The 24,169-nt window shown below is 55.0% G+C and overlaps 6 protein-coding genes across 6 annotated transcripts; 3 read left to right on the forward strand and 3 right to left on the reverse strand.

Moving 5' to 3' along the window:
- Positions 1 to 993: 993 nt before the first annotated feature.
- On the forward strand, positions 994 to 2,670 carry MONBRDRAFT_29779 (uncharacterized protein; the record flags this gene model as incomplete). Its single annotated transcript, XM_001750203.1, has 2 exons — positions 994 to 2,112; positions 2,272 to 2,670. The coding sequence occupies 2 exons, from the start codon at positions 994 to 996 to the stop codon at positions 2,668 to 2,670; spliced, it is 1,518 nt and encodes a 505-aa protein (XP_001750255.1).
- Positions 2,671 to 3,511: 841 nt separating this feature from the next.
- Positions 3,512 to 3,990, reverse strand: MONBRDRAFT_29780 (uncharacterized protein; the record flags this gene model as incomplete). The annotated part of the gene is made up of 1 exon (XM_001750244.1): positions 3,512 to 3,990. A coding segment is annotated over one exon (477 nt), but the record flags the coding sequence as incomplete, so codon positions are not given.
- Positions 3,991 to 4,285: 295 nt separating this feature from the next.
- Positions 4,286 to 7,152, forward strand: MONBRDRAFT_29781 (uncharacterized protein; the record flags this gene model as incomplete). Its single annotated transcript, XM_001750204.1, has 10 exons — positions 4,286 to 4,345; positions 4,474 to 4,564; positions 4,668 to 4,714; positions 4,901 to 5,096; positions 5,208 to 5,814; positions 5,922 to 6,039; positions 6,207 to 6,422; positions 6,516 to 6,689; positions 6,791 to 6,933; positions 7,059 to 7,152. 10 exons carry the CDS (start codon positions 4,286 to 4,288, stop codon positions 7,150 to 7,152), a joined length of 1,746 nt encoding a protein of 581 aa, XP_001750256.1.
- Positions 7,153 to 8,053: 901 nt separating this feature from the next.
- Positions 8,054 to 11,047, reverse strand: MONBRDRAFT_39085 (uncharacterized protein; the record flags this gene model as incomplete). The annotated part of the gene is made up of 5 exons (XM_001750245.1): positions 8,054 to 8,236; positions 8,356 to 8,416; positions 8,550 to 8,677; positions 9,558 to 9,908; positions 10,217 to 11,047. The coding sequence occupies 5 exons, from the start codon at positions 11,045 to 11,047 to the stop codon at positions 8,054 to 8,056; spliced, it is 1,554 nt and encodes a 517-aa protein (XP_001750297.1).
- Positions 11,048 to 11,785: 738 nt separating this feature from the next.
- MONBRDRAFT_12385 (uncharacterized protein) lies at positions 11,786 to 17,912 on the forward strand (the record flags this gene model as incomplete). Its single annotated transcript, XM_001750205.1, has 9 exons — positions 11,786 to 11,937; positions 12,531 to 12,673; positions 13,213 to 13,430; positions 13,544 to 13,595; positions 14,713 to 16,102; positions 16,676 to 16,730; positions 17,189 to 17,281; positions 17,357 to 17,701; positions 17,802 to 17,912. 9 exons carry the CDS (start codon positions 11,786 to 11,788, stop codon positions 17,910 to 17,912), a joined length of 2,559 nt encoding a protein of 852 aa, XP_001750257.1.
- Positions 17,913 to 18,416: 504 nt separating this feature from the next.
- MONBRDRAFT_34499 (uncharacterized protein) lies at positions 18,417 to 23,568 on the reverse strand (the record flags this gene model as incomplete). Its single annotated transcript, XM_001750246.1, has 17 exons — positions 18,417 to 18,677; positions 18,802 to 18,900; positions 18,992 to 19,170; positions 19,305 to 19,358; positions 19,457 to 19,502; positions 19,623 to 19,928; positions 20,035 to 20,188; positions 20,280 to 20,465; positions 20,627 to 20,706; positions 20,793 to 20,920; positions 21,000 to 21,075; positions 21,177 to 21,311; positions 21,444 to 21,506; positions 21,616 to 21,669; positions 21,810 to 21,887; positions 22,052 to 22,463; positions 23,123 to 23,568. The coding sequence occupies 17 exons, from the start codon at positions 23,566 to 23,568 to the stop codon at positions 18,417 to 18,419; spliced, it is 2,757 nt and encodes a 918-aa protein (XP_001750298.1).
- Positions 23,569 to 24,169: the final 601 nt, after the last annotated feature.

The raw sequence follows: 24,169 nt of genomic DNA on the forward strand, positions 1-24,169 counted from the left end.
TCTGATGGCGATTGCGCGTGCATCAAGGGGAGTGGGTGGGATGTCAGCTACTTTTTGTTTTGCACACACACACACACACACACACACACACACACACACACACACACACACACACACAACGGCAAGCACGTGTGCTTCGGCTGCTTCTTCTTCTTCTTCTTCTTCTTCTTCTTCTTTCTTCATCATCATCATCGCTGGTCGTTGGCTATCGCTTCATGGATCAGATTGGCAGGCATGGGTAACGTGGCAATGTGTGCCCGTGTGGCTGATGGCACAAGTGAAGCCAAGCCAAGCCGCAACGACAATCACAACATGCAGCTCTTGGATTTTGTGCATACGCGCAACCTGTCCCATTTCAACTGTCACAGTTCCCACGCCTCCAACGCTTCCCTTGCGACAAGACGAGCAGCTGCTCCGCCCTTGTCCCCAGTCACACCACACTGCAAAAGGGAATGATCGTGATCACAGTAGCCACGTCCTTTCCCATGGACTGGTCCCTCCATCGACGCACACAGGGACTCGACACCACCAACCACCTCGCTTCAGGGCTCCATCAACTCACCCACAAGCTTGAGAGCTACTGGACAGCCTTGTGTGCATGGTCAAGCTCGATCAAGATACGGAGACGGAGAATCGCGACTCTGCGTGTCCCATTCTCCGTTCACCCCTTACTTCTCATGGCTGGTGCTGGCGCTGGCGCTGGCGCCGAGTCGAGGCAAGGGGCTCCACGCCTTGCCCGTTCAGCTTCTTGACCGTGCAACAGCATCTTGCATGCGCACATGCCGTGTGGGCTGCTCTGACGCCAAGGCCGTCACGGCCAACCTACTTGTGGTCGACGGGTCGATCAGAATAGCATTTTACAGATCAACCGATCCAGCTCAACATCAACAACAACAACCAGTCGTTATACCACAAACTCTCTTTGTTTGCTAGTTACCCTATTCGTGTTTGCTTTGCCTTTTGAACGTTACAGCGTTACACAGATCAAGCATCATGGCGACCCCAATGGAGCAGAACACTCGTGTTACCAACACGCTCGAGAACAACACCTTTGCCTCTGATGGCAAGGCTGCTGCCAACCATGCCGAGAACGCCAAGATCAATTCCAAGGCCGCCGTTCGCGAGGCCGGCGAGGCCATCAAGTCTGGTGCCCGTGAGGCCCGTGACGAGGCCGGTAACCGTATGGAGCAGGCCAAGGAGCAAGCTTCTGCACAGGCTCAGTCCATGAAGAACTCCGTCGAGGCCAAGGCCGACTCGGTGGCCGACTCACTGAACCAGTCATATGAGAACGCCAAGGACAACGTCGTGGACGGATACCAGTCCACCAAGCAGTCAATCAACGAGAAGACCGAGCGCGCCAAGGTCGAGGCCAGCAACCAGGCCACGGCTGCCAAGGAAAGCATCAAGGAGGGCGCCGAGCAGGTGCGCGACTACGCGGCCGAGAAGGCCGGCCAAGCCAAGGAAGCCATTGAGCGCAACGCCTCCAAGGCCTCAGCCAAGGCCACTGAAATCAAGGAAGAGGCCAAGGCCAAGGCCATTGATGCCAAGGACACCACCGTGGCCAAGGCCACTGAGATGAAGGAGAGCGCCAAGATCAAGGGCCAGGAGCTCAAGGAGGACGCCATCGAGGCCAAGGATCAGGCCAAGCAGGCCATCCACGAGAAGGCGGCCACTCAGGACGCCATCGAGCCCGAGAGCGCCGGCGCTGTCGTCATGCCCCAGGATTTGCGCGAGACACTCCAGGCGGCCAGCGAAGAGGAGCGTGCTGCTGCTCGCAACAAGCTGGCTGAGGCTCGTGAGGACCTGGCCTCGGCCCGCACGCACATTCGTGTGGCCCAGGAGGCTCGTGAGCAGGCTTCTTTTGGCTCTACCAACGCTGAGGTCGCCACCGGTGTGACTGGCCCCACCTTGGACGATCGTGCCGCCCCCGAATTTACGGGCAACACCACTGACCCCTCAGTCCTGGACAAGGCCTCTGAGAAGGCGACCTACGCCAAGGAGTCCATCAAGGAATCGGCTCACAATGCCAAGGAGGTGATCAAGGACAAGGCTGAAGACATTGAGGAGGCCATCATTGATACCTACGAGTCGGCCCGTGACAAGCTCTCCAACGTACGTACCATTGCCTTGGCGTGTTTGTGTGTGTTGCTTTCTCTCTCTCCCTCCCTCTCTCTCTTTCTCTCGCTTTTTTTTTGAACGAGAACACGCGCGATTTGACGTTTCTCTGACCTTGTTGCTCTGCATGCTCTTTTATTGTGGGTGCGTTGACAGGTGTCCTCGGCAACCGAGCCCGAGCATAGCGAGGCCCAGGACAACATGGTCGAGGCCAAGGAAGAAGCCCAGGAAGGTGGTCACAACGCCTTCGAGACTGTCCGCGAGGGCATGTCCAACGCTGCCACCACCATTTCAGAGGCCGTGTCGAGTGCCTACGAGCATGCCAAGGAGGCCGTCAGTCACATTGGCGCCGGTGCCGATGAGGCTGGTGAAGAGGCCAAGGCGGCCGGTCAGGAGCTGAAGGAGGGTGCCAAGGAGGCTGGTGCAGAGGCCAAGATGGCCTCCAAGGGCGCATCAGCTGAGGCGCAATACCACGGTGGCAACGCTGCCGATGCTGCCTCGGACGCGGCATCAGCTGAACGCGACGCCGTTACGGACGCTGTGTCAGCTCTGTAAGCGGGCTCGTCGTAACCTTGCCCTGAATGCCTCTTGATGCTCTCAAAAAGGCGTTTAGCTTGTGTTCCGCGCCCGTGTGATTGCGCTTGTGTGTGTGTGTGCGTGTGTGTTACATTTTCCCCTCGTTTCTTGGTGGTCCACACTGCGTGTGCGATAGCCCAACCGACCTCCACCCGCTCTGCGCACTTTTGTGTGTGTGTATGTGTACTTACGCCATGGCGGGTGCTTCTCGATCCTTTGCGGGCCAAGCCCAAGTGTTTCTGTCAAGTGTCGATTCCTTCCAGCCGACATTGAAGCACAAATTGATCCTTTATATCCATAACGCCTGTGCCTTTCTCTTGCCCTGCCCTTTCTCCCCCATGTCATGTACACTCGCCGATGAACAGCATGCCGTGCTCTGGTGTCGAGCGAGGCAGGTGGTTGCAACTATGGGGCCGTTGCCGGTCCCTCCCCAAGTAAAATACTTTACTATCACAATAGTAAAATACTTTTTACCTGACAAATGTCAGATCTTTGGTGTGAGAGATTGTGAATAAGTTTGACCATGAAATATCAGTGCTTGAACTATTCAAGCCAAGCTCATCACACTCAACGCTAACGACGTGCGTGCGCGTCCGCTGTGCCTGCCGACGGCTCCAGTCAATATTCGACTGGCGGCGGTCAGTATTGGTTCACCGGCGATTGACCCAGGGTCTCTGTGCCCTGATCGTCTCCACCGCCGTGAACACTCGCCTCTGCCGTACCAAGACCAAAGCGGTCAACACCAATATCGCACTCAACCCAAGAACCTGCTACCAACTGTCAGAACTAATATCAAGTGGTAATTTCTTGTCAAAGTCATTCAGGTAAAATAGACTCGAAACAAAAGAATGTGTGAGAGAGAGCGAGAGCGAGAGAGAGAGAGAGAGAGAGTGTGTGTGTGTGTGGACCACTGGGTTGGAAACGGCAGCGCCATCCAGACTGAGCTGAGAGCCTCTCTGGCTTGGTACATGAATGCACTGCCGTGGCGCGTCCTTCTGGTGTGCTGGCCTGGTCTTGTTGTCTTGCCTTTGACTGCCTTGGCCAGCAGGGGAATCTTGACCATGGTGCGATCAAGAAGAGAGAGAGAGAGAGAGAGAGAGAGAGAGAGAGAGAGAGAGAGAGAGAGAGAGAGAGAGAGACAGAGAGAGAGAGAGACAGAGGGAGAGAGAGACAGACAGAGAGAGAGACAGAGAGAGAGAGAGAGAGAGAGAGAGAGAGAGAGAGAGAGAGAGAGAGAGAGAGAGAGAGAGAGAGAGAGAGAGAGACAGAGAGACAGAGAGAGAGAGAGAGACACACACACTCGGGTTGAACGAGGTGAAATGGCAGCGCTGGGCTTTGGATGTCCAATTGGATTTGTGTATTCGACTGGACTAGGGCGAATCCATCGGGCCAGGGTTCACGCTGGCCTCGCAGGCCCCGTGTGCACGAATGCTTGTTTCAATGCGCCATTGTTGTTTGATGAAACAAGTCTTTTCGATCGGCTTCTCACTCATGCGCCTTCTGACCTCCTCCTCCTTCGCCTCCTCCGCCGCCTCCTTCTCTCTCCGGTTTCCCACATGATAGTGCCTGGTTTTGTCTTTGACGATTGCCCACCATGGCCGACATTCACCCCATTGAAATCCTCATCGAGGAGCTGCAGGACGAAGATGTTCAGGTTAGACAAATCGACTTTTGTGCCCATGACGATTTCGCTGGCGGCTCCCTGCCATGCCTCCTTTCTCGAGCGACTCAACTCATTGCTCTTGGGCCTCTTTCTACTGCGGCCGCCGACTACTTGAGTAGAATCGCTTGAACTCGGTCAAGCGCCTTTCCACCATCGCCCTGGCCCTTGGCGAGAAAGACACTCGCGATGAGCTTCTTCCATTCCTCCGCGGTCAGTCTCCTTTAACCTCGCGTCCAACAAGGCAGACCACTTGCCTGACGTTTGCATGTCAGCACGAGGCCTCACACCCCATGTACTTTGCTTCCTATTGCAGACAAGCTTGATGATGAGGATGAAGTGCGCTTGGCCGTGGCTCAAGAGGTGAGCCCAACCCCCCGCTTTGCCATGTCCAGGGAAACGCAACAACGCCCGCTCGCTCTCGCTCGGGCAACCCAGCAGAAACGCCTGGTCTTGTGGTCAACGATTCACATCCAAGGGCCCAGCGAAAACCCTCACACGCGCGCGTTTCTTTCTTGTTGAAACAATGCGGCGTCGTCTTTTTAATAGCTCGCAAAATTTGTGCCCCTGGTGGGCGGCGAAGCCCATGCGCGCACCATCTTGCCCCCCCTTGAGCAGCTGGCCAACATCGATGAGATTGTTGTTCGCCAAAAAGCCGTCGAGTCAATGAACATCATCTGCCTGGCCATGCCTGACACACACATTGTCTCCGACTTTGTGCCGTGCGTCGATCGCCTTTCCACTGGTACGCACGCCGAATTTTCCCCGATTCTCGTCATTGAGCGACGCCTTGTAGACTTCAACGGCGAGATAATCTCACCGCGCAATCGCTTTGGCCCGCTACCTACCTCCGTAGCCGAGTTTTTCTCGCCTCGCGCCTCGGCCTGCGGTCTGATTGCCACTCCATACATGCGTACATCTGAGGATGCGCGCTCCATCCTTCGCCAGATTTTCTCCAACCTCTGCCGTGACGAGACTCCCATGGTGCGCCGCGCCGCTGCGGCTGCGCTCAAGGACATCTTGCCTCACGCCACGCCGCAAGTCACGGCCTCGGAAATCTTCCCACTGTTTGAGATGTTGGTCAAGGATGATCAAGACTCCGTCCGCCTCCTTGCCGTTTCTGCTGCCCCTGCACTCCTCACGCAACTCAACAGCATTGGTCAAGGCGGAGTTGTCATTGCCTCTCTCAACGCTGCCTCCAAGGACCGCAGCTGGAAAGTGCGCAATGCTGTGGCAGAGGCCTTCCCTGATGCCCAGGCTGCTGTCCCTAGCGAGCAGCTCAAGGCCGAGCTCGTCCCCCTTCTCATTCGCCTTCTCAAGGACCAAGAGGCTGAGGTCCGCACTCACGCCGTCTTTCAGCTGCCCAAGGTTGGCGCGGCCCTTCCCGAGGCTGATCGTCGCGTCCTCTTCCTGACCAACTTCACCACCCTCATCAACGATATCGCGGGTGATACCAACGAGATGTGCGTTCAACTCTTGTTTCAACCCCGCCATCAGCCTGCTAGCCCTGCTACGAGCCTACCTACTCTGTTTGCCAACTCACATGCTGGTTCCTGCACGCTCGAATCAGGAACAACCACGTTCGTGCGGCCCTCTCTGGCGTTATTCCCCAGCTCGCTGCCCCCTTTGGCCGCGACAAGACGATGGAGCACCTCATCCCCATCATTGCCAAGCTGCTCAAGGACCCGGTATGTTTCACACCTGCTTTGACGAACTTGCGCTCGCGCCCGTTGCGAGTTTTCTTTGTTTCTTTTTAAGGGGCTGCTGCCAAGTTTGCCGCAACTCCTGCGCTCACAATGTTGCTGATGACACCACCCGCACTACTTATTTTCCCCCGCACAACCTGCTGACATAGTTTGCTGAGGTTCGCCTCAACGTGGTTTCCAAGATCCACATGCTGCAAGACGTCATCGGTGGCGATCAAATCGCAGTTGCTCTTGTTCCCAGCATTGTCAGCCTTGCAGGCGATAGCCAGTGGCGTGTGCGTCTGGCCATTGTCGAGCAACTTCCCGTGTTTGCTGGCTGCGTCGGCGCATCGCAATTCGATGCACGCCTGATGCCCGTTGTCATGGTAAGCTCCTTGCCACTGATGTAAATGGTCTGGCCCTTTTGGGCTCTAACACACTGCGCTCACGCTGCTGGCCCGGTGTATCTGCCTCGCTAGTCTTGGTTGAGCGACAACATCTTTGCCGTCCGCGACAGCACGATCAAACAACTTCCCGGCTTGGTACAGAAGCTGGGCAACAGCTGGGCCAACAAGACCCTGGTCCCCCGCATCGTCGCTCTCAGCAACGAACAGTCCTATCTGCGCCGTCTCACCGGCCTGTTTGCTTTCAAGGTCCGTCTTGATACCGTGCCGTGTTTGTCGTTCAGTACAGTGCCACTATGCTGTTCCTCACAAGCTGTGTGTGGGGGGTTGATGTCTATCTCTTTCTTTAGTCGACTGTTGCAGTCCTGGACGCAAGCACGATCAGCAAGGACGTGTTGCCTGCCATCCTGCGAAGGGCCACCGACCCTGTGCCCAATATTCGCTTCAACGTGGCCCAGGTTCTTGGCGAGATCAAGCGCAGCTTTGACAAGAGGTGAGCACCCCCCCCCTCCTTTTTTTTTTCCCTATTTCATTTCCCCCGGGTTGCTTGAGTCACTTGTTCCTCAACCCCTATCATTTTTCATTGCTCGCCACGCCTTGCTCTATCTCCCTGTTCAGCGCAATCACTAGCAAGGTCAAGCCGGCTCTGGATCAACTTGCAGCGGACTCGGATCCTGATGTCAAGTTTTTCGCCCAACGTGCTCAGAACTAGTCGTATTATGTTGCGTATGTGCACTATGTGTCTCTGTGTGCCAGAGTAAACACAATCATGTTTTCTTTTCTTCATCTGGCTGGCGCTGGTTCTTCTCATTTTCTGGGTCTCGTTTTTGTGTTCAAAAGTTGAGGTGTCGTCTTTTCGGTGTGCCTTCCCACACCACATTGCTCTGTGATTGACACCGCCCCCATCGCCTTGACTTTGCTGTGCCTTTGTCATTGCCGAATGATGTCCTTCTTTTCTTTCTTCTTTGATCTTCCTTCCACGTTTTGACCGCCAGCCGTCTTGTTTAAACGTTTGGGCGTTGCCGACACTCGAGTCGTTTTGAAATTGACTGCAGACATAACAATCAACAGCCCTCCATTGCATTTAAAGCATGTGGTGCATCCAAGTATCGAGGCCACGGCCGCGCTCAGCGCAAAGCCCATGCTCCGAGGTACCGTTTGCACCTGCACATGGGGCTCAGATCACAAATGGCGCCAGCGTGCGAATGCCGTGGCAGGGGTGATCAGTGGTGCAGTGGTTTCTGCCTCCTTGGCTGGGCTCTCGCTGTATAAATCTACTAAAAAGGCGTGCTTGGCTCTCGTTAGGCGTTGCAAGCGCTCACTCCACCCCGGGGGTGGCGCGCGACACAACAGCTCGCCCACGTCGCTCGAGCACAGATGGCCCAGCTGTACGGGTTCACCTTCATGATCCTGGTCCTGCGCTTGTGCCTGGTCTGAAATGGGGTGGCTGAGCGTCGTTGCCAAGAGTGGATGTGCGTCTGCGACTTGAAATAGGTGAAGGAGTGCGGCAAATGTCCGTTCGGAATTGCCGCGCAAAGAAACCTCGCCAGGCAACTGGACGAGGGCTTGCTCTTGCAATCTTGTTAAGGGAAGTGCGTTGATCGTGAGATGAACTAATGGGGGAACGGCAGGGCGCGTCTTTCAGCGACAAGCCACGACCGATAGGTCTCGTACCGCAGCCAGGCCATGGGCGTGAAGAATCCCTGCATCGTGATTGTTGCGGGTATCTTGCGTGAGCGACGAGTCTTGGAGGCATCTCCACTCATTGCACTCTCCCGATATGTCAGGGTTGGCAACTACCAAGTTGATTGCAAATGCAGCAGTGGCAGGGGTATGAGATGCTCGTACAGGTAGTCGGGGAGGCGAGCCCAAGACGCTCGTTGGCCGCGGTGGCAACTGCGTGACCAAGGCTGACCTGAAGCTGGGCGTGAAGGAAGGGTACGTCGGCAACGAGACGCGGCGGGATGGTTTGCTTGCTGTTAAAGAAAAGGAGAAGTATTGGCCAGAATTATCACATCAGTTTCTCTCAAGTCCGCGAAGATGCAGGCTCGAGCAATCTGGAGGTGAGAAGCGCCATGCTGATGCAACACGACTCGGAAGCGTACGCACATGGCAGAATCACTGAGATAGTGGCGATTGAGCAGTAGATTGCCCAGTGCATGGATGCTGTCGGCGCCATAAACCACGGCAGCTGAGCCAAGCGCCGAAGTTGGAGCGGGCTCTTTGTCGTCGGCACTCTGACGCCACAACAAAGGTCAAAGGGCACGGTCAGTCTTTGCAGATGGCAGGTGACGCATGGACTGGCAAAGCGCCAGAATCGAGGCTTTGAGAGCTGGTGTCCTCACGTACGAGCTCAAGTCCCTCGACCACAACGCGCGGCTTGCGTCGCCTGGAGGAACGACGGGGCGACGCTGAGCCCGGCAAGGGCTGGGCCGTAGTCTGGCTAAGTTCTTGATAGGTTTTGAAGGTCACGCCTATTCATATGCGTGCCAACAATAGATGAGACATGGCCAGCACGAAGCGGCAGGGAAGGCAAGCTGATGGTGCATTCCATCAAGTGCTCACCGTGAGCGCGCATGCGCTGGCGAAAGCCTTCTTTTGTGGCCGCAAGGTACGCCCGGGGCTGTGACTGGCCTCCGATAGAAGCCGAGCTGGGCGATGGTCAAAGCGCAGTTTACAAGCAACATGCGTGAGACAAGTGCACGTCAAAGCCATGAGAAAAGAGCAAGACAAAAATCAAACCGCACCAAAACATGGCGTGGAGGGATTTGCAGTTGACAAAAAAGTAGGGCACTGCGCCTTGCAAAAGAAGGTCCAACAGAGACGTCAAGGCGGCTCGAAATTGTTCGACAAGCACAGGGAGCATTTTCTATCACAGCACGGGCTTGGTGAGCCTTTGGCAATCACGCGCGCGATTCAGCAAGACAAAGGAGAAGCCTGGGTGTTGTGTAAGCAATTGCAAGGTACCTGAAAGACGTCTGGAAGTGAATCTTCGCTCACGGCAAGGGTCTACATGCAGATGAGATGTGAGGTTGACCTGATATGCCGCTGTCGCCGTTGTGTCTATGTCCAGGGAAGATATTTGTAAAGGGCCGAAGGGAGCCTGGCAGGACGTACCTGAAGTTCGTCGAGGGGTGGAAAAGCATACGTATGGGAGGCTTGCAGCAGCGCCGTGGCCAGGCTGGCATCCTCGGTTGGACACCCGCCGAGGCGACGCAGCACTGCATTCACGGCGGTGTCGCGATCATGGGTGACATTTGGCATGTCAACTGACGAGGACAGTTGGACACTATTCATGAGTCGCGGGTCGAGTCCACTCGAGAGCCAGCTCATTGTGAGGTGATCCGTGGAGGGATCAGCCAAAGCTGATTCGCCATGTTCTAAGAGGACCAGCGCGAGTGTCATGAGGTGAGGTGGTACGGTCGAGAGGAAGAGCAAGGCCAGCCAGCTCCGTGGGCGCCCTTGTACCTGGGTCGGAAGCCTGCGCCCTAAGGCGTTGTCTTTGAAGCACGCGCTGATATTGCCCCTGTTCGTTGCCATCGCAGGAACAGAGAGAAACAAGAAAAGAAAAATTCACATGAACAAATGTATCAGCAACAACAACGATGGTTACGACAGCAACAATGTATCGAGGAGACAGTGGATGAGTTGTGCTGAGAACTCGGCTGGGCCGTGTGAGACTCGACAAGGCACGCTCATTGTGAGTATCTGGGCCCCGATTAGTTCAGCCTCGTGTCATTGTCAAGGAAAAGAAAGAAGAAAATAACAAGACTCACCTGCGTTTGCGAGGGTGCGTTTGCGTGGCTGTTGTCAGCGCCGTGCTCAGATCCAAAAGGCTTTGAGGCTTTTACGTCCTCTACGGTGGCGGTGCGCTGCGAAAGAGCCTGCATGCGCTGTTCATGGAGTGCAAACTGTCGGCTGACGGGGGAAATGTTTTGCAGGTGCGGGTTGATGCGACTCTGTGCGGGCCGCTGCTCGGGTGAAGACAAGCGGGCGCTGAGGGTGACTCGAGGGCCCGTGGCGCCCGAAGGAACGGGGACGGGCCGATTTCGCTCTGTGGGGCGCCTTAGAGGGCTGTGGCGGGGGCTACGACGGGGGCTGTGGCGTGGAGGAGCGAATTGCCGCTGTGAGGGGCCAAACAACTCGGGGGTCCCTGGGGTTGAGCCGGGTGGGCTGGCAGCTGGCGGCGGAGGGCTGGCTGGGGCTACAAATGTTGCCCGGGGTTGGTTGTGTCCAGGCACGGAGGACTGACGGCTGGTCTCAAGCGACGAGACTGGTGCATTGTCCCCAGTGGTAAGTGGTACGCTCGGCACCCTTGTGGCAGCAGCGCTCACAGCTGCAGCAGGACCCTGCAGAGCCTTTTCGGTCGAGCCCGAAACCACTACATCCTTCACCTCGGTTTTTGTTGCTGCTGCTTCTGGTGCTTCTGGTGCTGATGGTGGCGGCGGCGGCGGCGATGAGGATGACGATGGTGATAATGATGCGGACACGGGCACTACCGCCACCCCAACCCCTAGCTCCCCCCGAACCCAGGGCTCATCAAAGTCAAGGCGCGCTCGTTTCGGCTGTTTTGGCGCCCGCGCGCGAAACGGATTTCGCTGCGCCATTGCGATACTCTAAATTAGATCACACTTTGACTTTGAGGTGTAGGTGTGTGTGTGTGTGTAGGTGTGTGTGTGTGTGTGTGTGTGTGAGCTGAAAGGGTCGAGAGTAGAGAGCAGGCAGCAGGAAGCAGGGAGCAGAGAGCAGAGAGCAGGGAGCAGAGAGTAGAGAGCAGAGAGTAGAGAGTAGAGAGCAGAGAGTAGAGAGTAAAGAGTAGAGAGTAGAGTAGAGAGTAGAGAGAGTAGAGAATAGAGAGAGAGAGAGAGAGAGAGAGAGAGATGAATTGGTTTGGTCGGTTTGAGAAAGAGCAAAGGAAAAGCACAACTACCACATAGAGAGAGAGAGAGAGAGAGAGGGAGAATTTCAATGTTGATGTTTTCTTTTTCTCTCTCTCTCTCTCTCTCTCTCTCTCTCTCTCTCACACACACACACATAGAGACGAGAGGTGAGTTTGCGATCGCGTCGATGGGGGCAGTGGGTCGTCTGTGTCTCGGGATCGGATGGGGTGGGCCGTTTGTGCGGGCTTCTTTGTTGATGGTTCTACTTGGACACTCTCCTTCTCCGGGCTACCGACCATCAAATCTCTTTCGATCCGATCGATCGTGGGCTTTGGCGTGCTCGTTGCGTGATCTTTTGCACGCTCCTCGAGGTCGTTTTGTTGACGAGGCACCCTGCTGGCTTTGCCTTTTTTTTTTTTTACCATAGCTGGCCTTGACGTCTCCTAGCAAGAGATATCCATCAACATGGCTATTCAAGCTGGGCCAGTGGTCTGCGCCTTGGCCTTGGCCTTCACCGCTTTGGTGGCAGGTGCGGTGGCCCAACCAGCTCAGCAACTGACCGGCCCTGGCACTTGCGCCAACGGCACTGCCTGCCCGTACCAGTGGGGGCCCGATGGGTGAGTGCAAATGCTCTGCTACATCAATCTCGCTGCACAGCCGAGACCCGCTCGACCCTTCTCCGATCATCTCACTCCACATTGCACCGCCATCTTGCCTCATCCAGATATGGTTGCTGTAACATGGAGGGAGCCGTCTGCTGCAGCAGTGGTGCGTTTTGCAAACTTGAAACTGACCCCGGAAAGACTTGCTCATGGAAAACACATGGCGCACGACCGCGCACTCTTTCCCTCTCTGCTTTACAGGCTACACTTGTTGCCCAGCGAATACCGTGTGTCATGACAATCAGCTGGGCAATGAGTCATACAATATCGTCACCACCTGCGTTCCGACCTCGGGTTAGTTCTACGTCTCATGCTCACCGCCAACTTCCCCATTCTTTCCGGTTGCGTGGTCACATGCAGCCCAGACCCCTCTACCTGCATTGCCTTCCTCACCCGCCTGATCAATCACAGGTGCCAATACGACGGGTCATCAAATTTGCAAGCCCGGCCCGCCTCGCCTTTTTAACAGCAGCAAGACTCGTGTTCTCGTCATTGGCGATTCCGTCTCCATTGGGTAAGTCTCGAACCACCCGACCCCACCCTCGCAGCCACTTGCCGTCATTTCATCCCGGTCTTGATGCCACTGCACGGTTCAGCTACACCCCCTATATCCAGAGTCTGTTGGGTGATGACTATGACGTGATGCATTCCCCCGACGACCACCGTGACGGTGGAGCTGCCGACGCCAACTGTAAGCCCCATGTCTCCTCCCTCCGAGCTCGACTTTGCTCAAAAAAAAAAGCACCTTGGTCATCCAGTTCTCTGCTTGTGCTTGTTGACTCATCCCTGTTGGAATTGGTTGAATGGATGAGACTAGACGGTCGACAATGCCTTGATTACTTTCTGCGCACCTACAGCGGCATGCCTCTCGAGGCAGATCTGGTCATGTTCAATTTTGGACTCCACGATTTGGTGACGGCGGGCAGCCCGGTGGTCCCCGGTGCGTTGCTTTGTCTTGTCTTTGATAAGAGAGAGAGAGAGAGAGAGAGAGAGAGAGGAGAGAGAGAGAGAGAGAGAGAGAGAGAGAGAGAGAGAGAGAGAGAGAGAGAGAGAGAGAGAGAGAGAGAGAGAGAGAGAAGGATATCTTGAGATATCATGATCGTACCTTGTAGTAGCAGTGGCGCGACAAGACGCTCAGGCCACTCGATAGCTTGCTGCTGCTGCTCGTCGTCCCAATGCCTTTGACCAAATGCAGCTCATGCCCGACTTTTCCTGCCGCTCATCTTGCAGGCCAGTCTGATTATTGGTACAATTACGCCGACAACTTGACCAGCATTGCCGAGCACATGGCGTCATGGGCCACTGCCAGCAACACCAAGCTTCTTTTTGCCCTGACCTCGGCTGAGCTGTGCGACGTGGGTCTCGATGACACTGTGCTGCGGCTAAATGAGGAAGCAGCCGGCATCATGGCGCAGTTTCACATCCCCACCGTCAACCTCCACGACCCGGTTCGTCCCTGCAAGCCGGGGTTCAATATCCGCTCCTCCTTGGCCGCCGGGCCTGTTCACTCTTTCATCACTGGGCGTGCCTTGCCGTTGGGTCTACGGGGTTGCTTTTGCAGATTGTGGCCAAATGTGGACCTGTGCCGCAGCAGCAGTGCTTTGGCCTCGAAGGTATGTTGTCCCCCAAACCATGCCGTGTTGTCCAGTGGAAAGGCGTGAGAGACCTGCGCATTTGTGTGCCAAAGGGCATGCAGAGACCACCTTCCGCCCCCTCACCGTTGGCTCCTTGTTCCGTTAGGTTGTTGGTGCCCGCATTGCCCGCCTGGCTACGAATGGTTGGCCAACAGCACGATTGTGCCCGCCATCCTCCAGCAACTCGAGTAGAAGTTGTCATCGGCTCGCGTGCTTGAATTCAGCATCAACAGCAACGAAAGGACAGGCCTTTGGTCTTGTCATTCACAAGCGTGTACTGCTCGGGCTTGCGCTGTCCGTGCCTATCACCTCCTATCCCTCTCTCATCTGTATCCCCACGCCCAACTCACAACGACTGGGGAAAATGCTGAGAGGGAGAAGGTCACGACCAGGCACTCATATCTATCCCAGGTACAGGTACAGGTACAGGTACAGGTACAGGTACAGGTACAGGTACAGGTACAGGTACAGGTACAGGTACAGGAACAGGTACAGGTACAGGTACAGGTACAGGTACAGGTACAGGTACAGGTACAGGTACAGGTACAGGTACAGGTACAGGTACAGGTACAGGTACAGGTACAGGTTTAGAGATGATACAGGTACAGGTACAGGTTTGTAGACAGGTAGCCGTAGAGCTGTGCCCATACGAACAGGGCAAGGAGGAGAACTCACGAAATTGTCAGCCAATCATGACAAGTACTTGTCAGACGGAATAAGTTGTCAGCATGCGTATTGTGTCGATTGGACCCATTTTAAAGTATCGCGCGCGACCTGACAGCGAGAGGAGGGGGCGGTGTGGCTGGATACCAGCTGAGCCCGGCCCGGTGCAAGAAGGTCCCGATAGACCAGGGCCTGGACCTGGACCCTGGGCCTGGCTTTTTGCATGGTATGCATGTGAGTGGGCTGGGTTTGTTGGGTTGGAGGTTTGGCCTTTCTGTGGTTGTGGCCTGCTTCTGAGAAATTGGCCACAGGCGTGCCCTACCGCCTTTTTGGGACCAAAATCCAACCAGGTCAATGGCGGCTCCAACGGCAGCCGCTGTAAGATGGAGGACGTTGGTGATATCGTGCCTGGTCTGCACCGTGGCCTTGCCAGCCTTGGCAACGACTCCCAGCACAGCTCCCGAGCCAGTGTTCTGTACGCCCAACCATCTTAATCCCTATGAGTGCAAGTCCAACGGCACTGTCATCACGCGCATCCCGGCCGGCTTTCTCTGCGAACTCGCCTGTATCTCCAACACCATGTGGTCCCGCGTTCGCTGCACCGACGACGGTTTCTTTGTTTCCGACCCCAGTGGTAGCCTTTGTCCCGCCTATACAGCAGCCGGCTGCACCTACGACCTTGCAGCTGGTGCTCTATCTTGTGATGGGCGAGGCGTTTCACCCGAAGACAAGCTCACAAACCTGATTAGATACAGCGGCCATACCGAGCTACGTTCCTTGGACTTTCAGTACCAGTACATTCGCGCCATCAGCAACAATGATATGCATGGCCTGCGTGGTCTCCGCAAGCTGCGCGTGGCGTCATCGCACATCTCGGCCCTCGAAGGAACCTTGTTCATTACGATGCCCCACGTCCAGTCCATCGACCTTGCCTACAACGTCCTGGATACGATTACCCCCGGCATGATGATGGCCGAGCGCCAACTTCGCTTCATCAACCTCACCGGAAACCCCATCACTGCTATTGAGGCTGGTGCCTTCAACTACTCCTTCTCCCGCAGCTGCAGTGTTTCTTCCACCATCGTCCTCGATGACACCAACTGCTCCTGCCAGGCTGCTCCGGCCCCGCATTGCAATACCCAAACTTGCTCTTGTCTTGGACAGCACATGGGGCCCGCCCCAGTGGTATTGCCGTGCACGCCATCTCTCACCGATGGCCCCGTCTTTGAACAGGCCCAATTGTGCGATGGTGTTCGTGACTGCCCTTGTGGTCGTGATGAGCGGTTCTGCTCCAACCTCATTGATGTGTCTGACAGCCTGTTCGGCCGCTGCTTTGGTTTGCCTGTGGCAGTGGACGTTTCCTACGGCTTGGCTCGCATTTTTACTAATGACTCCAACTACACCACCTCGACCTGCTTCACCGTCCCGCTCACTGGCTTGGGCTGGGGGCTCGACATCTTCACGTTCAATTCCGAGACAGCCACCGCCATCTGGCTTTCAGAGTTCAACATCAACCTCTTGGGTCGGCTTTCCATTCAATTGCTCTGGTACCCCGATGATTCTTGGATCTTCGTCTTCAACGTCACCGACGTCTCACCCCACGTCCAGGAACCCTTGCATCAGGTTCTAGTCCCTGACTTTGTCGCCAACCCCAACGCCTCTTGCGACTTGGCCTCCACAACTGCCACGCCTTCAGAACCGGCTCTAAAAAATGCCGTTTCAAACGCAAGTCCCTCCACGACATTGCTCATTAGCATCAGTCTAGCTGCGCTTGTCGTCCTCGCCCTAGCCACGGCCGTCTTCCTTTACACCCGGCGCAAACCGTAAGTCACTCGACTGCCATTCAAGGCATGCTCCTTTGTTTTGATCTGCTCTCTCAGCTGGGCTGAGCCTTTGGTTTGAGCAACCTTTGCTCTTTTTTTCCTTTTTCTTTGGTCGGCTGAACTACGGACCATGTCGCATCTGCAGGGTCGTGCCCACCTCCAATAACGTCCTCATTTTACAAAAGCGGTCAGTCACCACCCTGCCAGTGTGCAATTTAATGCCCAGGCGTTTTTCTTCACCCCGTTTTGCTCACTTCGGCGCTTGACCACTTTCTTGATAGTATCGAGCAAGGCCTGGCTCTCACAGCTCAGAGTAGTACGCGGTTGGCTGCCACGCGTGCATTTTTGAAAAGCATCGAGTTTCAGCCGAACCAGGTCGAATTTGAGCACGAACTTGGCCACGGTGCCTTTGGGGCCGTTTTTCTGGCCACCTTGCACCAAGGCGAGAAGAGATCAACAGTTGTTGTCAAACAAGCCCACCAAACCGAAGCAACTGCTATTGAAAGTGCCCTACACCTGCTCCTCGAAGCGCACATGATGGCTATTAGCCGCCAACATCCCTGCATCTTGCAGATTTGCGGCCTTCACCTCGGTGATTCCACTCTCACCGCTAGTGAATACTGCGCAGGTGAGCCCAAGTGGCGTGCTTTCGCTGGTTTTTTTCTTCCATTTCACTTTTATCTAAGCCATGCCTTCCACGTTCTTTTCCGTGTCAACCTGGGTGTACTGGCTGGCTAGGTGGTGATCTACTCACCCTCATGCGACGGAGCCGAGCACAGCTAGCCCCACACGGTCAGAGAATTGCCGTAGCCCGCAAAAAGCCGCAGCCTTGTTTCTCTTTTACCCTTTTCTGACCCTATAAAGTCGAGCATGGCTGCTCGACGTTGCCTGACGCCGCGCTTTTGTTCAAACTCAGCGCAGTATGGCTGGACCATCTCCATTTGCTCATCATCGCTCAGCAAGTTGCGTCAGCGTGTCAACACTTGGTATGCTTGCATCAACCTCACTGCCTCATCTGCGCAGACATACTTGCCCCCCAAGCCTGTTCTGTGGATGATCCTAATTCACGAGCCGCTCCCATCACAGGCTTCCCTCAACATAGTGCATCGTGATGTGGCAGCACGCAACGTGCTCCTGCTCAATGCCTATGTGTTAGGCAGTCACATGCAAACGCCTATGGTATGCCTTCGCACCCAGGACCGCAGCCTGCTGCACATGAACACGATGTTGACAGTTTTTGGGCTCTATCACTAGGTGAAGCTGGGTGATTTTGGCCACGCCCGCTTGTTACATTCAGGGGAGGCCACCGTGGCCTCAGAGGACGGCTTTGCGGCTAATCCTGCTCTTGAGGCAGCAGACTACTACCTTCAGCAAAGCACCATCACGGTGGCGAGCCGCTGGCATGCGCCTGAAGTGTTGCGTAGTCAACGCTTCTCCCTCAGCTCGGATGTTTGGAGTTTTGGTGTGTTTCTTCATGAGCTGACCACCCTGGGCACTGTACCCTACGCCGACATTCAATCAGAGCAGGAGTGCATCTCTCGTATTTTACAAGGCCTTTGTCTGCACCCACCGCCAGGCAGCCCGACGGCTGTTGCCCAGGTGAGTGATGGCGATTGCCCCATGAGAGCAGGCAGGCTCGTCGTTGCGTAAAGTCGTGCTTGACCACCTTCTCATGCCTCACGACCTCCTTGCCGCACAGGCCATGCAGCGGTGCTTGAGCAAAGATCCGCACCGGCGGGGCCAGTTTGAAGCACTACACGAGTCATTTCAAGCTGAAATAGCAGAGCGGCAGCAGGAATCTGAACTTTAGCGGTTCCGTGCTGCTATGGCCTGGGGACATTGCGCCAGCACCTGTGCGCCATGCGCCAACGGCAGGTGGGCGCGGCTCAACCAAACTGTGCAGATTGGTACAATAACATGAAGTCAAGCTGATGCAGCCAGGGTCCGCGTCACTGGCTGTTGCTGCTGTGCAGCATGACGATGGCAATGGCGAGAGCACAATGATTTGCCTACAAAAATTTACATCCGGATTCAAGTTTGCGCAGCCACAACTCATATACGATCACACGTCAATTGTTGTTTGGGGTGGGGGGAGGAAAAAAAATGTCTCGGGGTGAGCACGGTGGCCTGTGCATAATTTTCTTGAGTCAGCCCTGCTCCGTGATGTGATAACAACGCGAGCCCGCGGTGGCACCCAAACGGCTGATATGCATCCTATCGTGAGCCCACAAAGAGCGGGGACATTCAAAAGTTTTCGCCTGATGCTACCTTGACCATGTCGTGCATGGCCTACGCGTGGCAACGGATCGGTGAGTCAACAAAGATGGGGTTTCAAGCTGATGAACGTATGCATAGCTCTGCTCAAGCTCAGGCCAAAACTTGCCTTGTCCAAACTGGCGAGGAACTCATCCGACTGTAGGTGGTAGGTCATGAGGATAAAGCGCGCGCCAATGTCCACAATGCCGTAGCCAATGCCATAGCAGTCCTTGTTCACGGGGCCAAAGCCGCCGGCATCGAGCGCCGGGCTTGCGAGAGTGGACGTCGAGATAATGATGTGACCCAACTTTTGATAGGCCTAGTTAACAGTTGCCTCAAAAAGGTAAGGTGGCGCGAGGTGGCAAAGGCGGCCAGTAAACCAGATTCCCAAGTTTGCCGGGCGTGGCTCTACAATGCGCATGATAATGCAACACAGAACTCACAGCATCCTCAAAAATCGCAGGGACAGGGAGTCCTTTGCGCTGGGCCAGTTCACGGAGGGCAAACAAGTGACGATCCCATCCACCACCCAAAAGACCATCCTGCCAGCAGCGACCACATGCCCAGCGTAAGTGACAGCACCCCACAGCAGCCGCAGTACATTGTAGAGGTGGCGAGTAGACAAGGCCCGACCTTGGAGATTTGAGCATGGTTCTTAATGGCGGCACGCATGAGCTTGTCGCGCTCTTCGAGAGTAGCGTTGGGGTCGCAGAAGGCCTTGACAAATTTATCGCTCTCCGGGGTGCAGGAGCGGATGGTCTCGGTACGGCCATGGCGGAAGCCAGCAGTTGAAGCCGACTCATAGGTGGAGGCTATCGAAGGTAAGAGTAGGTCAAAGGTGAGAAAGAAACAAGGGGCTGCTTGGCAAGGATGGCGGACGAATTGCACAAGCGCTTTCGCCACGTAAAGAACAATAATGGGCCACGATGTGGCAGGCGATTCGCACCATTTTCACCAAAGAGACGGTAGTAAGCAAGCTGGAAGGCCATTTGGAGGGTGCCTATCCGAGTCGCGCATCCAGATTAGCCGAGTACCCCCAAATCGCGAACAAATGACATGGACACACGACCATGTAGCTTCACGATACGGAGCTCCTACCATCGGCACCCAGCTTGAGCTTCTTGAGCAGGTCGGTATTCATTGCCTATGTTTGACCAAGGTCAAGATGGATTTTGGTGAATGATTCGCTAGGAAACTTGAAGGAAAGGAACGCACAAGCACGCTTGAGCTTGCAGAAGAGCTGATATGGGCCCCAGTGCTTCACCTGCGTTTGGAGAAGCTTGCAGTCGACCGAGTTGGCAAAAGCATCGAATTCAGTAGCAGCCTTGTTTAGCTGTTGGGTCACAGAGTCGGTAAATTCAAAGTCGAGGCGCTGAGGCTGAACGCCAGCTTGGGGCGCTGGGGATGGGGTCTTGGTGCTCTCTTCATACACCTCGTTGACGTAGCGCAAGACAGCCACACCATCACCCCAGCCGTGCTCAAAGTTGACGCTGGCCTTGGCATTCTTTGTCACAATGAGCTGGAAGGACTTGTCAAACCAGCGGTTACGACCGTCGCCATGAAGCATGCACTGCACACATGCAATAGGGGCACGCATGCGACAAATATATAAGAGGCTGACGAACAGCCGCGTCGAGCAAGCCAAACAGTCCCATGAGTCGGTGCTCGGTACTTACACGCAGCAAGTCGACCCACTGGCTGTCACTAATGTTCTCGAGCTCGGTCATGGGAGCAGGGCCGGCTTCACGGTGCTCGAGTGAGACGGCAAAGAGGGCAGAGTCAATCATTTCCAAGGCAGTCTTGTTCTTGTTGTTCTGAATCAACTCTTGACTATGGGGGGTGGGTATGCAAACATGAGAAAGCATTTGACGGACAGACACCTTATTGGAAAGCATGTGCTCAGGGCGGTACAAAGCCATACCGCAAAGCCGCCCAAGTATCGCGATTGAGGGTAGTGGCTGCACCGAGCGGAGCGCAGGAAGTGTTGGGGGGCTGGGTGGCAATTTGCTGGATGGCAGCGTGGAGCTCAGCTTCGGGGACCGCCGTACCATCCTCCTTGAGCACGGGCACGGCGAAAAACTCGTGGCCGTACTGAACGACCACATGGCTATGACACGTTCACAGTTTCGCACAACATGAGCAGAGGCTCTTACAGATCAACGTGGCAAACTGTGCATGGGCTCGCCAAGGGCGGAAAAGGTTCACGGCTTCTGCCTCTGCAGGGGTGTATCAAATCAACCATGAAACGATGGGGCAAGTTTGGCCTACCGAGCCTGGCTTTCAGGGTAGGTGACATGCTTGTCCGTGCCAGGGCAAGGAACACGCGTGGATGCGAAGAGACGGTTGTACTATTTCAACATGGCGTGGTGTTCAGAGATGAGGGGATAAGGTCGGAATGAGTGGGCGGGCCAGTCAACAGCAAGGCGCGTCATACCTGTGACATGTCCAGGGCATAGGCGCCCGCCAAAAAGCCGATGGCCCAGGAGAGTTTGTCGGGTGCGCCATTGACAAGCTTGGTGAACCAGGGGTGGCGGCTGCGCTTCTCGTTTGTCTCATAGAGATCTAGCAGGAGGATGCGGGCGGGCGTGCCAGGTCTAGTGAGCTTTTGGACGAGCCTGCGCTGTGCACGACTTGCACCAACCTGGCTTGAGCTGCTTGTCTCGCAGCGTGCGATAGAACGCCACCGAGGCATGAATCAAGCTAGCAGTGCGGGCCGCCTTGTGCAGTCAAATTGGGTCAGGGTGAGGGCCCGGCATTGGGTGAAGGAAAAAAAAAAGGTGATGATACGCGGCAAGAGCGAAGCGATTTTATAGGCGACCTGCTGCTGCTTGGCGGTGTCCGGATCATCCTTGAAGGTGAGCTGAGGATTCATGTTGATGGGCAGAGCGTCGCGGTAGTTCATGTACATTTCGTACCAAGGCTTGGCAATGTAGCTCGTGCCGCTGCCCTTGTTCTGTCGTAGAAAAGCAAGCAGCGCCATGAGAAGGAGCAGACCGTTCAGTCACCCGATATCAAGCATTTCCAGTTGCCGACAAAAAATTCAACCATGCCCTGGCACAAGGACGAGGAGCAGGCAATCACGAACCTCGGCTGCCAGCTCCTTGTGCAGCTCGGCACCAACGCCACTGCGAAACTCATCGACCAAGGCCTGGGAGGAAGTGTTACGAGATAACATGAAGGCGATTAGGAGGACGAGCATGGGGGAGAGCTCGTCGGAGGGGCGACACCTCAAACCAGCAAGCAACCCAAAAACAAACCTTGGTCTTGGCATATTGGTCCTCGGAGACGAGAGGTTGAACGGATTTCAAGTACTATCATGCACAATGTGGGAGTTCGTGTGAGGTCTGAGTATCTAAAGAAAAGGATCGAGGAGAGAAGGCTCGGGGAGGGAACGGAGCACTGCAATCGCTCATCGGCAAAGATAACCAGGCAGAAAAAAAAAAAACCGTACTCGCTCAAGGGTTTTCTCCAACTTGGGCAATGGGAGCTGGGGCAGAGATTTTTGGAACTGGTAGGTGGGAATCTCAGTCTAATCAAAGGCACCAGGGCAAACAGCAAGGTTGGATTCCATCAGGCCAGCATGAGATTGAGGCCTTGGGCACTGAAGCACGTGCTTGCGGGTGTGTGCGCAGCCGAGCGCCAAGCGCCGTGCGAAAAGTCGTCCATCAAGCTCTTCCGTGTGCGTGGACATACCTTGTGCAGATAGCCGTCACTCGTCAGTTGGCGGACGGTTCGTCCCAGCACCCGACTCCCCCGAACGGCAGTCGTGGCCGTCGATCGGCCCGCGCGCACCGCTGCCATTTCACTGGAAACGAAGAGAAGGAAAGAGAGAGAGAAGAGAGAGAGAAGAAAGAGAAAACTGTGAGAGAGAGAGTTTGAGAGAGAGAGAGAGTTTGAGAGAGTTTGAGAGAGAGAGAGTTTGAGAGAGAGAGAGTTTGAGAGAGAGAGAGTTTGAGAGAGAGAGAGAGAGTTTGAGAGTTTGAGAGAGAGAGTTTGAGAGAGAGAGAGTTTGAGAGAGAGAGAGAGAGAAAGAGAGTTTGAGAGAGTTTGAGAGAGTTTGAGAGAGACACAGAGAGAGATCAACTTGAGAGAGAGAGAGAGCGAACTGTCTTTTGCTCCAAAAAAAACAAAACCACAACAATGTGCAGCAACAACTACCATGTTTACTACAATAAGAAACATCGTGCAGCAGATTATTCTATCTTTCACGTCAATATGTAACGTTATGAAATTGTGTAAAACTGCAAAAACCTCTATTTTAACAACGTAAACTGTTTAATCGGGAGTTGACAACCTGAACAGATGCTGAATCAACATGTCGTTGATGTTTTGCTCCAACACAGAGGCGGAACCGATGTCGATCCGGCGAGGAGCAGAGGGCTCGTAGAGGATTCATAGGTGCGCAGAAGGCTCAAGGGCTCATAAATGGGTAGAGGGACATGCCTGATTACGCACGCTTTAAGGTTGGCAAGGGAAGTGGGGTATCAGCACCAAAGGTCCGAAAGAAATGGGCGGGATGGGCCATGCGGCAAGACATTCGGCACAAGGAGGGGGGGGGGCTTCCTATCAATTAACCGCTTCACTTCACCCCAAGAGCACGGTGCCACAACAAAATGAGGGAGACCATCACATGCACAATCACTGGTATGCTCTGCTGGTCCGATGCCGCAAAGCCAGGGCGGCTTTGCGTGGGAATAAAAGGATATTTGACCAGACTGCAGGCATGACATGGAGGAAATACCAACTGTCTACAGGATGGCACACCAGCCACCCGGGGGCGCTTCGCGCCAGGGAAAGTATTCACCCATGGGATCGCGACTAATATAATTGCGACCCCAGGTGGTGATGACCTCAAAGTTGCTATCCAGCAGAACCAGACAAGGAATGCCCATGACGCCAAAGGCTTTGGGCAGGTTTTGACGGGCCAGCACGTCCTGGAACTTGATGGCGAGCCAAGGCATGGTTGCAAAGTACTCGGCAAACTCGGGTTCAGTGCGATCCATCGAGCAGAAGATGACCTCAAACTTTTTGCCCGAGGCTCGCAGCGTCTTGTGTGTCTCGGCCAGCATTGGGGTGAACTGGCGGCAAGGGGGGCACCAATGCGCCGAAAAGTAGATGGCAATGACCTCGGCATCAATGTCATCCCGCTGTACCCGCGTACCCTGCGGGCCCAGCAGCTCTGCCGGCACACCCTCGCGATGACTCGTCATCCTGGCGGCACAGCAATCAGCTGGAATTGAAAAAACACATCCCAACCAAGGCCCAAAGAGCGTGAGCCATGAGCGTTGCTCGAGCAAGAAAAAAATAAAAGAAAATCACCCTTGCAAATGCAACAGCACACCCCACAACCTGCCTGCCACATCTCCTTCCCCCGCGAGCACCAGCCATCCATCCATGGACCACCACGCACGTACCCAGAAAAAAAAAAACGAGAGAGAGAGAAAGAGACCCTTTTTCACTCTTTTCTTACATGTGGTAATATTGTTTTCTTTTCTCTTCTCTCTTCTCTCTTCTCTTCTCTCTCTCAAACTCTTCTCTCAAACTCTTCTTCTCTCAAACTCTTCTCTCTCATTCTCTCATTCTCTCTCACTTTTCTCTTGCTGTCGTGGTTCGTTCAATACGAGAGAGCAGACGACGGGGGGCGGAGGGGTTACGGCAGTGGGGTTTGACGTGTGTGTGTCTCTCTGTGTGTGTGTGTGTGTGTGTCTGTGTGTCTGTGTCTGTGTGTCTGTGTGTCTGTGTGCTGGTGTGTGTGTGTGTGTGGGGGGGGGGGGGGGGGGGGGGGCCCCTAAAAAAAAATGTTTTTTTAAA

The sequence above is a fragment of the Monosiga brevicollis genome, genomic scaffold, assembly GCF_000002865.3.
Source record: "Monosiga brevicollis MX1 MONBRscaffold_38 genomic scaffold, whole genome shotgun sequence".
Lineage (NCBI taxonomy): Eukaryota > Choanoflagellata > Craspedida > Salpingoecidae > Monosiga > Monosiga brevicollis.